The sequence below is a fragment of the Oxyura jamaicensis genome, chromosome Z (genome assembly GCF_011077185.1).
Source record: "Oxyura jamaicensis isolate SHBP4307 breed ruddy duck chromosome Z, BPBGC_Ojam_1.0, whole genome shotgun sequence".
In the NCBI taxonomy this organism is placed as follows: domain Eukaryota; kingdom Metazoa; phylum Chordata; class Aves; order Anseriformes; family Anatidae; genus Oxyura; species Oxyura jamaicensis.
Window position 1 is genome coordinate 35876122 of NC_048926.1, and position 15163 is coordinate 35891284.

Here is a 15163-nt window from a genome sequence, read left to right on the forward strand (position 1 = left end):
GTGTCTTTTCTTTTCTTTTCTTTTCTTTTCTTTTCTTTTCTTTTCTTTTCTTTTCTTTTCTTTTCTTTTCTTTCCTTTCCTTTCCTTTCCTTTCCTTTCATTTCCTTTCCTTTTTTTTTTTTTTCTTCTTCTTTCCTCCTCCCCTGCCCCTGCCCAACTTTTCCACTTTTTTTTTTCTTTTATTTCTTTTTTTTTTTTTCTTGGCCAAGGTTGCTTGGCAGCAAGAGAATTGGTGTATTTTTGTACATTCTGCATTTTTGCCACTCCATTTAATGGGGCCATATTGGCTTTCTATCTTGTTGGTACACTGTGGGTCAAGTGTAGGCGTGTGCATGCTTTACAAATTTATACCCATCGTTGCTAATGTCTGTCCAAGATGTTAGTAGCTGGTGGTTTTGTTTGAGGGACACTTCATGCTGTAATTCTTGAGTGCAAATCACTTTTTGTTTCTTTTGTTCATTTATAATGAGAGACTGAAATGGAGCTTAAATAATTCTTTCAATGAATACATTAACCAGACTCTTCTATTGTGGCTGTTTAAGAACTGAAAATAATTAGCACAAAGCCACATTTCCTTCACAGAGCTTTAAAAAAGTCAGGGCATTACCATTAAGATAATAATGAATTCAGTCTCTGTAGAAAGAAGGGGAGGAAAGAAAAAAGATTAAATATATTTCAAGACAGGCAAAAAGATTTCTGCTGGGAACATTTCACCGTTGAATAAAACATTCCCTTGGGAAATAATTTGCTATTTCGGTTTGTATTTTGAGGTACTTTGTGAGTACCTTCACAGACTCCAAATAAGACCCTCTTTAAAAATTCTAAACCTACAAAACCACTACAAACAGTAGCTAGTTTCCTAAGAGACTGTTAATTCAGAAACAATAATACCTTCAGAGTTTCGAAAGGCTGGAACCAGAAAGCAATATTGTTGATATTCAGGTCTCAAGACAAATTTAGTTTCAAAAGGACTAAAGAATTTTTTGTTTGTTTGTTTCTGTCATATGTTTCCAAGGACATGGAATTTTATTTTCAGATGTTAGAAAAAGACATTACAGTACTGGAAAAATGGTAATTTAAAATTGACCTCACTTTTAAATTTAGATAAGCCTTTCTCCCATTTATAAAAAAAAATAAGCAAACAGAGGATTAAAGGAATAAGATGTAATAGCTGTAAGACAATAAGTAGCAACCAACTATCCAAGCCAAGGAAAGCTGGGAATCTATCCCATAAAGGTTGCCTGCGGAAAAAAAAAAAAAAAAAAGACAACCACATGAACAAAGAAAACTGCTCACTAAACTAGTTAAGAAAGGTAGGAAGAAATCTTTCTGATACTAGTCAGCTTACAGCTGGAAGAGTCTCTTCTACCTTCATCAGAGATGCTGAATTTCTTCATAGTACAAAAGAGAGAGGAAAATATGAAGAGCATCCTGAAAATCCAGTTCCTTTCTTGTAAGCTTGCTATTTGCTGTGAATGCATGAGAAGCATGTGTACCACCGTTACTTGAATTTCCTTCTGGTTTCTCACATGGTGTTAAGTATTTTCTATATAGTAACAACAGTCCAGTAGGTGACTGTCCAGCATGTCAGTAATGAAGATGGTCATGGGAAAGCTGTCTGATCCCACGAGTACATTGTGATATAGGGTCACTTTGAACTTAACCATTATTCTCATGACCTGTGAGATTTATTATAATAGCTTCAATTTTCTTTATATTTGTTGCAATGTCCTAGAAATTAAAATAAAAAAATAAATCTTGTTTGACCTCCCAAAAAGATAAGAAAAAAAAATGCTGTGTTGTTTTTGTTGCTGTTGTTGCTTTGGCAAGAAAACTATATATATATATTTGGACTGAATCCAAACAGAATTAAGTTTTAAAGAATGGGAGTTTTCGTGAGGAAAATAGTCATCTTCATAGCTCCAGTTCAATCTTTGAGATGTCAGTGGCGAAAGAGAAACAGAAGTCCAAGTAAAATTTATCATTAGTCTTTCTGCTACCTAGAAATCAGATTTATTGTTTTGGAGTCTACCTTATCTTCCAAATAACGGTAACCATAGATTGTCTGATTTAAAGCATGAGATGACTTCATGACAGTAAAGACTTCAAATGGTCGATGTTATTAGAAATACAAAGCCTCTTTAATTACTTGGGAACTATGCAATATTTCGCTATGGGGAACTAGAAAATCTGGAAAATTCTGAACATTTTTGAATGGCCAGTGTAATAACGTGTAATGTATAACACAGAAATAAAGCATTTGGAAACTGATGTCCTTAATTAAATAGGGCATTATCTCCTATTGCAGGTATTCATCTGAGAAAAACAGTGTGCTCAGACCCAAGAAATTCCCAGAAGGAAATATACAGAATAGGTTTTAAATTGTGCATAGCTTTCTGGCATTCCACATAGGAAAGAAAAGTCTTGAGAATGATTAACAGTGACAGAATTAGACTGTAACACCTCTACATGTTTTCGCTTTTTACATGAACTTAAGTAAAGGTAAAACAGCTTTTGAAATTCAGATTTGGAACGAGACCACAGCTACCTCTAAATTTATGTCCTGGTACTGGACTTGTACCCCTCTCTATCCTTCTAAATTCCATTTTGGAAAATAAAGAAAAATAAAGTTTTGGATCAAAAAAGTAGAAAAAACAAAACAAAACAAAACAAACAAACAAAAAAACCACCACCAACAACAACAAAAAAACAGAGGAGTAAATGCAGCAAAATTAATTTTCTTATTTCAGAACTCCCTATGAGATTTTGTTTAGCATTTGCCTGAGTCATCAGTGGTACTAACTAAATTTGTTTGGCAGCTAGCAGCTACATAGACATACCTGTGGGTCTTCTAGGATGTCTTTGCTTCTTGCATGATTGTGTCTTGAAGGGTCAAGGAATGTAGTAAAGCTTGCAGTAAAGCTCTTACCTCTTAACACTCACAAAAGAATGTGGCACTCTTTCACTTGGAAGCATGCAGGAGCTAGCATAGAATGTTGTTAGCTTTTAGTGAGAGTAATTCAGAGCTGAAATACATGTATAAGTTTGGACCACCATTAAATACCTTTCTGATATTTAATGTATTACTTTCTGGTACATGCTTCTTATTCTAATTTGCTTCTGACATAAGATCCAAGAGACTCATGCCTAAGAGTACTACTATCAAAGAAAGATAATCCTTTTTATCATTGTCAAGTTACTCCATGCCACCCAGAAAACAAACAAAAAGCCAACATCAACAAAACAACAGTAGGCTTAAATAACTGAATTTGTTAAATGTATGTTAAATTTCACAGAATCACAGAATCATCTAGGTTGGAAGAGACCTCCAAGATCACCGAGTACATTTGTTGAAAGTTATTTTTTTATCCTAATTTTTTAATACTGGTAATAATTTTCTGTGTGATTTGGGCTTAAAGAATCCAAAATAAGAAAAGCTGTAGCTGAGCAGTTGGCACCTTGAGGTTTTGCCTCTGTTGGTTGGGATGTATCCTTTCACCCTCTGGCACGTGTAAAATCTTTTATTCTCTTATTCTGTGTTTTTCTCTTATATGTTTTCTTATTCTATGCCAGACTCTTCAATGATTCCTCCTGGACTCACACCATTGGATCTAACATAGCAATTCATTCCTTAGACTGATCCAAGAGTGATAGCAAGTGAACTAAAAAGGAGAAAAATATTATTGATTAGAATTTTGCTGGAATTTGGTCTCCTTTCGATTTCAGAAATCTCTTTGTAAGGCTAGTTGGGCATCTGATTACTCACATATCTTCCTGATGCTGTTAAATTTTGGTGTGATATTGTTATCTTCATGTATGCATTAGTAAAACCTCATCTACAATATTGTTTGCAGGTTGTTGACCAGCCACATACTGCTGTAGATGCAGACTGCAGTCATCTAAGTGACAAATTTCTGCCAGGTCATTTTTTGTGTGGTTTGCTCAGTGCTTAGGAAGTTGCTTTATATTTGAGGACTGGTTTCTAAGTGATTCTGCCCATAAACGGAAGGAACAGAGATGTTGTGGATGTATTACAATGATAATGGCTTTCCCAAGAGAATGAAATGGCGTTATATGTAAGGAAGAGAAGACCTTAAGGAAGCTTGAAAAATGGAAAACAGTATTTCTGGATATTAATCCAATTTACTGGCACTCATGTTAAATGGATTGATTCCAGCTCTCTCAGTAAGAATGACCATCCTCTACTAGGTCTGTTTCATCAGCAGATGTATAGATTACAATTACACAGTGCACCCAGGAGGAATTACTGTATAAAGGGGAAACACATGTTATAAATTAAGAAGAGAAAAAATATTTTAGATGACTGCACTCTTCTCAGTTCTCTCCTTTTTTTTTTTTTTTTCAAGATTTTATTGCTATGTTTTGCTGAGCAAATATATATATATATTCATGTTTTCATTACTGCTTTTTTTTTTTTTTTTTTTTTAATTTTTTTTTAATATTAATTTTTCAATTTTGTTTTTTTTTTTTTTTTTTTTTTCATCTTCTTTCAATCTCAGTTTCCCAATGTCTTTATTCTTCTCTTTTTCTATATATTATTCCTGTGCAGTGCCTCTGGCATCCACTTCCTTTGCATGTAATTATAAGCTATTAAAGCATTATTATCAGTATGATAACAATTTGAAAGTTTAACAATATTTTATTGAGATTTTTGATACCGCAAGCACATTCTTGACAAAGTATTTATTTTAGCTATTGATAACTTAGGAAGATACTGTGGTACTGAAGTAGGTTGGGTTTATGTTTGAAAACCTTTAGAAATTGCGAAAAATAGAAGCTGACTGATCATAGATGGAACAGATTTTGCAGATTCTGAGTTTGTTTAAAAACAAGCAAAGCAGAAAGGTGCATCGCTGGCAAGGAAGCATTTTTTTTACAGTTTATCATCTGATTTCTGAAACTAGGAGCACAACATCATGAGAAACATTAGCTAATCATAAATTCACCATCATATTTTATCTTCACCACTTAAAATCACAAATAGGGACTGCTACTTGTAAGGATAATGAAAATATACATTTTCTTTTGTGAAAAAAAACTTTTATTGCTGAGCATTGTCTGCCACTCCTATGATTAAATACTTGTTATGAAAAATCAGCTGTTTCAGGGACACTTTTTGTTCATAAAATAATGGTTTCTCCATAATTTTAATTAAGAAAAAATATGTGTCAGTAGCAGGACTTTATTTTCCTTTGGACACGTACCTGTATCTTTTTCTGAAACTGCCGAGGATTCTTCATCAACATAACTCAATAATATGATAGTATTATCAGTGGGTGTAACTCTCAATGTTATCCACAAGATATGAATTTTAATTCCCCAGAAACAAAAAAAAACTCTTACAGAAATTTATTTTTTTACTTATTATTTCTTCCCATTACCTTCTTCACTGTGAGATATTGCTACTCCCACTTCAATTTTATTAGCTTATCTCCTTCTAGTCACCCCAGTAGCTGCACTATCTTTGCAGCAGCTCTGATCTCACTTCCCAGATGGCAGGGAGGACTGCCTCCTCCCAAAGGACAATACAAACTGACTTGCAAGGAGTGGCAAATCTATACTTCATTCTCCCCCTGGACACATGATATTTGCACTTCTCCCAGACCCTTCTTTCTCTCTGAACTTCTCAGCTAGGATAACTAGAACCAGGATGCATGTGGCATCTGGCTTTGCAGAAGGATGAACACAAGCAATAGTAAAAATAAAAGTAGCAGAGGAAGGCCTTTTTTCTTAGCAAAATAAATTTAATAATGCAGCACTAGTGACTAATAGCAACTGTCCATTTGTAAGTCTTGTGCTTATCTTAAAAACATGAGGAAATTGTATATCAGTCCTTCCAGATTACAGGATCTTGTTCTTCAAATGAAGAAAAAGAGAAAAAAGTATCCAGAAACTCCACTGTTGCCTTGTAATTATATCTCAGTATTGCATTACCGGAAGATAAATCAGTATTTCATATATATAAAGTATGACTATTACACTTGGCTAATTCAGACCAGAGTTGCACTCTCTACTGTCAAATGCTAAAATACAAAATATTCTTACTTGCTCGTTTTGATAAAACAGATTATTCTCTCAAGCTGATTCACCTTCCAATTGTGTTGTGAGGTGTTGAAAAGTTAGATGACAAAATAGTTCCCATTTTGGTCATTAATAGACTTTATGGATATTTCACCTGCAGTGGATTTTTTTTATGTTCAGTTCAATGAAAAGCAAGATCTGCCATTAATATGGAAAAAGCCCTAGGTGCTTTAATTTCAGTTTTCCAGCATTTATCTTATATCTAAAAATAAAATAAAATTAAAAAGCCATTTGTATGTCTTTGGATTGGATAACCTAAGAAATAAAGGAGGTGGGGAACACGAAGAATGATGCATTTGCATTGATTTGATGAATTTGATGAATTTGCATTCATTTTCAGAAAATACTGTAAAAATGCCTTAATAGTACCTATGACATTTTGATAGGTATTGTTTAGATACTTACTGAAGAAACAAACTCCTTCTCCAATAGCTTATACCTTGCTAAACTCAGAAACAGTAGGTGTGAAGTAAATTTTAATTTTAATGCACATGCATATTTAAGTTTGCTATCCAATGTATTTGCATGTATATTTTTTTTCTGGACATCAGAAATTTTTAGCTCTATTTTATTAGGACAATATGATTAATCTGATGAACAAATATGAATTGCTCCAAAAATAAAAAGTATACCCTAAATATTATTCTATCAAAATATTTAAATTCATTTCAGAAAAGAAATTTTATGTTTTAATTGATTTATAGGCCTTAGTTAAAACTAAGAAATAGCAAAATATTTGACAAACAGAATCTCTTTTAAATGGCAGTTACTTACTTATTGGCTTTCTTTCAATGCATGCATCAGTTTTCATTAACGTCAATGGCAACTGGTTAGAATTAGTTTACTAATGGAAGGTAAATGACCGTTAATGGACATTTCAGTACTCCAGCCTTATTTATTTGGAGATTGTATCTATGATAGAATTGAAATATCTTTTTTTTTTTTTTTTTTTTTTTTTTAATAGGTTCGTGGAGACCAAAACCAAGGAGCAGTTTTCCTACGTGAATTTACATTAATTCGGAGAGAAAGCCTTCATGATGACTTCCTGTCTGATTTGCTGAATAACCACAAAACAGAAGATCCGGTAGGACTCTAATATTCTAAAAATTTTAGCAGAAATACCTGTGAGAATACAGACTTTTGCAGATACATTGGGTACTCTATTAATTTACAGAAATTTAATCAATTTACAAATGTAATTTATTAAGTAGAAATGTTGCCCCAAAAATACTGGAAAGTCCATATAAATAAAGATATGTTCATACAGTGGTGTTAAATGCATTTGAGATTTCATTCTTGTAGGGAGAGATTTCTTTCCGAAAGAAGTACAGATTGGTCTATAGCTTTCTTAGGAAAATGTTTCTTATTCAGAATTTTGTCAGTCTAATTTGCTACTGTTATTTGATTTGCACATCCAAATAGAGTTTATTTGTTATTAAATTTTAAATGATAAAGTTCAATTCCTAGAGTATTTAAGAAATAAGTTATGCTTTAAAAAGACACATTTTATAAAATGAGCAAAGGTAGATAACAAAAAGATAAAATAGCTTCATGAAAAACATAATGCAATTTTCACTCTTCTGTGCATGTCTGACAAGATGTTTGTTTTGAAGTCTGATGAATTTTAGAATGTCTGTTAAGCAGCTAATTCTCTGATGTTGCATAAGAGAAGAATATGAAAGTATAGAAGCTGAGAGTCATAAACTTAATCCTGGTTTAATATGAAATAAAGCAAGTCATCTAAATTTAAACTGAAGTAAATTTATGGTTCTAACACTCTTAAGGGTTGAAATTTTATGGTGTCCAACATTGTGGTATAACAAAAATAGTGGTGCATTAGCTTCTGATATTTCCATGAACTGCTGATGTATTTTAAGGAATAAAGTTCAAAATAAGGACTCTGTAGAACAGGAAAATAAAAGCAACTCTAGAATAATTCAATGTTGGCCAAGCCATGCTCACTTCCTTTTAAATCAACTTTTTTCTCATAGCCTTAGAGGGCAGTTCCTGAAGTTACCTTTCTTTCAAGAGTGAATGTTGGCCAATTATCACTGGTGTAAGCATGTAGAGCTAGGACTTCGGAAGGTTGGGATGGAAGTCTTTTGATAAGTCTCGTTGCTTAGGTCGAAGAATCCAGTTAACAAACGGAGTGAAGGCATTAAACAATCCACTGTGTTTGTGTTAATCCGTCTTGTCTCAGACAAGTTATCCTTAGTGCTTTACAATATCTAAATGAGTTTTCAGATCAGGCAAAACCAACACTTTTTCTTTCGCTGTGGCTCATTTTATGGCAGTTCAGAATTGCATCAAGCAAGGAATTGACTGCCAAGACTAAAATAAAGATTCACCGAACAGAGAGTGCTGGTCTTCCACTCTTCAAGGGGTATGGCTGAAATTGTTATTCATAGAAATCATTCATCCCCTGTGGTCAGGAGGACCAAGCAGTATTTTATTGCAGTTGTGTCAACACCAGTGAACTGATTTGTTGTTTTCTGGGTTGTGCTGGCTTTGTGCCAGTCTTCTGCCTGTTTGTAAGTTTATCTTGATTGCATTCACTTAAGCAGAAAGTAATCTGAAAATTATTCACAGATTTTACTTCCACATAGTTGTCTTTTACTTTTTAATTTCACAAGGATGCTGTATCATACCTGTGACCTTCTTTCTGTGAGGACATGTATGCATCAAAACACAACCACGTTAAAAGAATATCGCATAGAAATGTGACACTGCAGTCTTCATTTAAGTATGACCTGGGGAATTGTACTGCAGTCTAATTTCTTTGAGATATCTTTAATTACAGAAGCACATAATGTTTCCTCTGCATGACTGATTCAGTCAGGAATAGGTAATATGGAATACCTTGAAGTAACTCTTCTGTATATTGCCTGACATATTTTGACTGTATGTGTGGTCTCATGATTTGTATATTGTGTGCTATGCAGACTATATTTCAAAGATAGGCATTGATTTCAAGAAAAGCATTTCTCTGGTATTTAATTTAAATAATCATTTCTGAAATACTAGTGAATTTACTTTCATAATTGATTACTACCATACCCGAAAAAAAGGCTACAAAGTGCCTGCAACACAAAATCTGTTGTTGCAGAGGCAGAAATATAGAATGTAGTTTTCCAGGACTGAAAACACATCTGTAGGACCAATCTGTCTTAATTCATAGGAATAATCCTTTTTTTTTTTTTTTTTCCCTGTAATTTTTCACTGTGATCACCGCATATCTAATACGAAAATCTGCTGCAGAGATGTTTTTTCTAACAAATGAACTACAGAGAAAAATGTATCAAAACTGTATCAAAACTGTACCCCCCTCCCCCCCAAAACAAAACAAAACAAAACAAAACAAACAAACAAACAAACCAAAAAAAAACTCTTTTTTATTACATTTCCCCCCCAGATCTCCCACTTTGGTTATTTTTAGGAGTCCTGTGGTCCTGTGACTAACATAGGCCAGGCTTCTGTTTGCAAATTTTCAAAATCAGTGAGCACACAGATTCCCGGTTTAAGTTGTGCAGTGAGAATCTTAATTAACAGTTACAAAAGTCTTTAATCCTTGTATTTTTCCCTGATGATGGCATGAGCTGATCTGATGCTTTCTGGGAAAATTCTGTGGGAATGGCCCACATTTAGAAGATACCATCTGAACAGCGTGTCTTCACTCTTCAAAAAATGCCGTCACAGATTCTTTTTCTTTCCACTTGTAAATCCATCCTTGCTCTACCTTCATTAACTTCAGGGATAAAAATTTACCACAAGCCAGAGGAAGATTTATATTTTTTATCATTTTCTGTCCTGTGCATAGCTATTAACTGTGAATTACACTAACAAAATTATTTAAAGGCAGCCACTGAGATATGAAACTTGTGATGCCTAAATTATGTTGGTTTGGTTTCTTATATTTTTTTTTCTGAAAAAAAAAATAACAAAAATAATTTAATAACTATGGAAAAATAATAAAAATTAACAGATCAAAAGGATTCAGAAAAGGATTTAGTGGAAAAAAAACCTTAGAGTTAAGGGGATAGTTATTTTAAATAACACCGTAAAGATTATTCTCCTACAATTTTAGGTGAATACAACATGAAAGTTCATGTCTATGTTGTGATATGTTCCTGAATGTCAGTGATAATACTATTTGGGATTCAAGAAGACTTCTACCGTTTTAGAAGTTACTGTAATGATGGTGATGGTGGTTTCACACAAACAGGCAGCTAAATTCCAACACACCACCCTCTCACTCCCTCTCCTCAAAAGAACAGGGGGAGAAAATATGTCAAAAAAAATATAATAATAATCTCATGGGTTGAGACAAGTGCAGGGAGATCCTTCACCAATTACTGTCATCAGCAAAGCAGACTCAGTGTCCAGGGGATTACTATAATTTATTGCCTACTGCTAATGGACTACAGCAATGAGAGCTAAAGAAAAACAAAAACATCTTCCACCCAACCATCCTCTTCTACCTCCTCCCCTGGTGGTGCAGTGGAATGGGGAATGGCAGTTATGGTCAGTCCGTAACACTTCATCTGTACCACACCTTTGTCCTCTGTCTCTTTTCCTGCTCCAGCATGGGATGCCTCCCATGAGACGCAGTCCTTCCTGAACTGATCCCACATCTACTTCCCAGAGGGTGCAGTTCTTTAAAAACTGCTCCAGCACGGGTCCCCCACGGGCGGCAGCTCCCCCCAGACCCCTGCTCCTGCGTGGGCTCCTCTCCGGGCTGCAGCTCCGGCCCGCGGCCTGCTCCTGCGGGGGCTCTCCATGGGCCGCAGCCTCCTCCAGGCCACATCCACCTGCTCCACCGGGGGCTCCTCCACGGGCTGCAGAGTGGAGATCTGCTCCGTGTGGGACCCATGGGCTGCAGGGGGACAGCCTGCTCCACCAGGGGCCTCTCCGCAGGCCACAGGGGAACTGCTGCTGCCTGCCTGGAGCACCTCCTGCCCTCCTGCTGCACTCACCTTGGGGTCTGAAGGGCTGTTTCTCACTCCTCGCTCTCCCAGCTGCTTTTTGCAGCAGTGTTTTTCCATTCCTTCAGTCTGCTCTCCCAGAGGCCCAACCACTGTCGCTCCCTGGCCCAGCTCTGGCCAGCAGCAGGTCCCTTTTGAAGCTGTCTGGAGCTGTCTGTAGTCTGACATGGGGCAGCTGCTGGGCTCTGCTCAGAGGCCACCCCTGCATCTCCTCTGGCTGCCCAAACCTTGCCATATAAGCCTGAAACACTAGGAAATTATTTTAAAACATACCTTAAAAATCTGAAGTTTTCTGTGTTGAGTTCTGATTTTCTGATAAACTTACCAACTAAAATTTCTCTACACCATTCTTAATTGAGAATAATAGCAAACCCTGTATTCAGTAATGAAAACCAAAAACGAGTGTCTAACCTTTAGGTTGATTTTTGTTGTTGTTATTTGTTTTTGGTTTTGTTTTCTGTGTGATATTTGATATAAAGTGTATTGCTCATACATTTCAGAAGAAGGGAATAATTTTCTGGATTTAAATAGAAAAAAATTATTCTTTATTTTTCGAGACATGTTTTTTGTTGTTTTTCCCTTGCAGTTTGAATTATTTGAAGTGTAGAGGCACAGTATGCTTGGAACATGCTTGTTAAGTAAAGAATTTCCAAGGTTCTCAGTTCAAGATCACATTTTTCTAAACAGCTATAAAACCATGCTGCAGAATCCTGTTATGAGTTCCTTAGGGCTGGAGAAATCTCTACCGGTCTGCAGGAATTACAGTGCCTGTCCCATACATCTACGGACATGATGAATAAAGAAAAATTATTTGGTGAAAAGAAGGGCTCCTCTCTGACTACTACTTTGTATTTGCTCTGTAGAGGACAGATCTCCCTTGTGAAATCAAGAAAGCCTTATATTTACTGCTGCCAACCCAATTATTAAAAAATCATGAGTCTCTCCAAACAAAGCAATGAGATTGAGCTCAATATTTTGGGGTGTATAGAAGAGCTACCTGAACTTTTACTTGCAGTCTGATATTAGTCAGACTTTAAGCATTTTCTGACCAGGAAAAATAATACCTTCAGAGAGATCTCAAGTCAAACTGGGACTTTCTCTGCAGCTGTAAGGAAAGCGGTGGGAAACAATTAGGTCACAGACTTCTCACAGGCCACCTGTGGCAGGTGCATGGTGTGATAGAACATGGTTTGTGAACCTTGTTTTCAAGCCATAACCAATTGTTTTTGTTAGATCAACAGGATGTCCCTAGGCTACAGTTTAACTATCACTGTTGTAGGAGAATATAATCTCATTAGAGATGAGAGAAGCTTTTTCAGGTTTTTCAGTGAAATGTAAACCTGACTGCAGATAATGGGATTCTGCATCTAATCTGGTTCATTTGATTCAGCACTTCAGAAAGTCACTTGGCCACTGGCTGGTAAATTGTGTTCTTATTTTACTGAGAAACATCATATTTCTTACTTCTGTTATCACAACTGATAATTGTCAAGTTCTGTCATATATCTCAGTAGTCTTAAAAATATATTTTGTTAAACTTCTGCCTCATGGTTCAACCCATGTTCATGGCTGCTCCTTATCCACTTGCCATTTTGAACACTGATATTTTTAAGTGTAAATCTTTTCCTGTCACAACTTTTTTGAAATGTTTTTCAGTCTATACTTACTTTATAAAAATGTTAGTTATTTCTTCAAGATTAAAAAGGTTATCAAGGTTTGTGTCTTAAAGTTTTCTTTTTTTTTTTTTTTCTTAATAATGTATTAAATATATTTAGAGGTGTGTGGATAATCAAAAACAAAAATAGGATGAAGCATTGGCATTTCCTACATGCCTCAATTCTGAATGTCAGTATTTAGGTTGAAAAGGGTCCTAATGCTTCTTTGTCCATTCTTCTTCCAAAGCTTGGAATCCAGGTTCCACAGCTGCCAAAACTGTCCCGTGACTGCATCTAGTGCTGGAATTGACACAGGAGGAAAGGAAGCTGTTTTTAGAAGGGCTGAGGTATTAGTCTTGCCTACATTAGGAAAATGAAAAAATTGAAAAACTGTTAAGCCATTGTTTGTGTAATGATATATAATGCTATTTGGTCTACCAAAGTACATAAACAGAGCTTAAATTTATTAATAACTGTTGCCAATACCTGTTCCTAACAACTGAAAAATTCCCTAGTTTCCATCAGATTAAGTAGCTATTTTGTTTGCTTTAGTGAAATTCTGGAAATTCTTTTTCATGACACTGTTTCCACTCTAGGGAATTCAAATAAGTAGCAGCTTATTTTGCACTAATAATATATGGGGATGTTTTTTATGTGTGCAAGTCTTGCTTCTGTACAAGTCTTGCTTCTGTACATTTTAATAAAGGTCTTATGGTACTGTAAATTGCAAATATAGTGTAAATAGTTCATGAAGGTTCTTAGTTAAGAGTAGTTATTACACTCAAAATATGTACAGTTCAAACTTTTCAAAGTAGACATTCAACATCACTGTTTTATAAGGTCTTCATAAAAGTCCCTCTTTTTCATATTATTAGCAGATTTTATTTAGTCATTTTAATGCATTTTATTTATTAAGGTACAATGGGGGTATTGTAAGCATCAAGTAAGTTAATGAAATAATAATGTAAAAGATCTCTATCAAGGAGGACAGGACACTGTCCTGAGGTATTTCGAACTTCTTCCTCTAGCTGAGAAAGCTATAATCTTTCACCAGCCAGTGGTGATGAAACAAATAGTTCACTCAAATGTTTTGGAGGAAAACGTTCACTTTTTGAAGGGGGAGAGGGAGTGGGACTTAGCTTGCCTCCCTGACTTAAATAAATAAATAAATCTTTCTCCTGCTAAGCAAATATTTCCTGATTTTCTCTTTTATAAATTTTTAGCTATTGTACTAGTAATAAAATGTGGTTGCATAGCTCTATATGCTTGCAAGTTAGCACTTTTCATGCTTTTATATATCTGTGTTAGGTTAACATAACTTTGAAGTTATAATAGCTTTCTTACTTTCTTCATATGTGCTTCTATTATATATTTATGCCACATATAGCTAGTTGCTGTTTATTTGCATAGTTTTAGATACACACACCTTTATATATATGCATAGGCCTATCTAGATGCCACATTTTTAACACAAGTCTCAGAACTCTGAAGCAATGTAGACATTTTAGCAAATTCTTATAAGTAAGTTTTCTGAAACTGAGTGGAGGAACAAGTTAGAGCTAATCCCTTCAGTGTTGATTTTCTAGCAGTTATAATGAGACTTCTGAAAAATGGCCTGTGATGCCCTATGACTAGAGGCTTTTCAGGAATGCTTCTCTTGCTTCCCAACTGTACAGAGTCTTCTTTACTGCACTGAATACAGATATAATTACTTTAGGCTCAACGCTGTCTCTAACAGCCAGTAGAGACTATAAGTGTGGTACTCTTGGTCACTTACTGCAAATGGCAAGGGGATTATTTGTTTCCATTCCCTGTTCACATGGACTCAGGCTACCTCCTGAGGATGAGGGCTGGAGAATACAGTGGAGGGAACTTTGACTATCTAAGGGAGAGGTAGTACATTGGATAGTTTAGAGAACATTAGAGATGCTTCAACATTTTCCTTTTTGGGTCACACTAAGCTATGCCAGGGCATTATTCCTAGAGAAATTATACTACTGGAAAATTACTAGCAAGGTTCTGAGTTTAAATTCAGTTTTCTGACTTAAAAGTAGTCTGTATGCCTGCACATTTCCTTGCTGTCATGATTGTGAGTGTATCCTGGTATGGCTAATTGAGTTGCCTCTGTTCTAGAACACTGATAAATGGTTTTGGAAACTCTTGCTCCTAAACTATGGACACTGTCAATTTCATTATCAACAAAAAGCACTGTTGGGTGGGTATATATTTTGCACCAAGCATCAAAAGGCTTGGATTCCTGCACATCTTCACTCTCCATGCCAGAAAGTCTGTTTCCCTCTCCCTAGGTCCCTTCCTTCCTTCCTTCCTTCCTTCCTTCCTTCCTTCCTTCCTTCCTTCCTTCCTTCCTTCCTTCCTTCCTTCCTTCCTTCCTTCCTTCCTTCCTTCCTTCATTCCTTCCTTCCT

General features: G+C 35.5%; 1 protein-coding gene across 5 annotated transcripts in view; it reads left to right on the forward strand.

Annotated features, from left to right (window-relative positions):
• Nucleotides 1-15163, forward strand: part of ADAMTSL1 (ADAMTS like 1) — a 471240-nt gene that overhangs the window by 112695 nt on the left and 343382 nt on the right. For 4 of the 5 annotated variants that reach the window (XM_035310142.1, XM_035310140.1, XM_035310141.1 and 1 more), the window contains exon 2: nt 7067-7186. In XM_035310142.1, the coding sequence (XP_035166033.1) occupies nt 7067-7186 (120 nt within the window). Of the gene's footprint in view, nt 1-7066; nt 7187-15163 lie in introns of those variants that run through there. The other variant, XM_035310144.1, reaches the window with a different exon arrangement.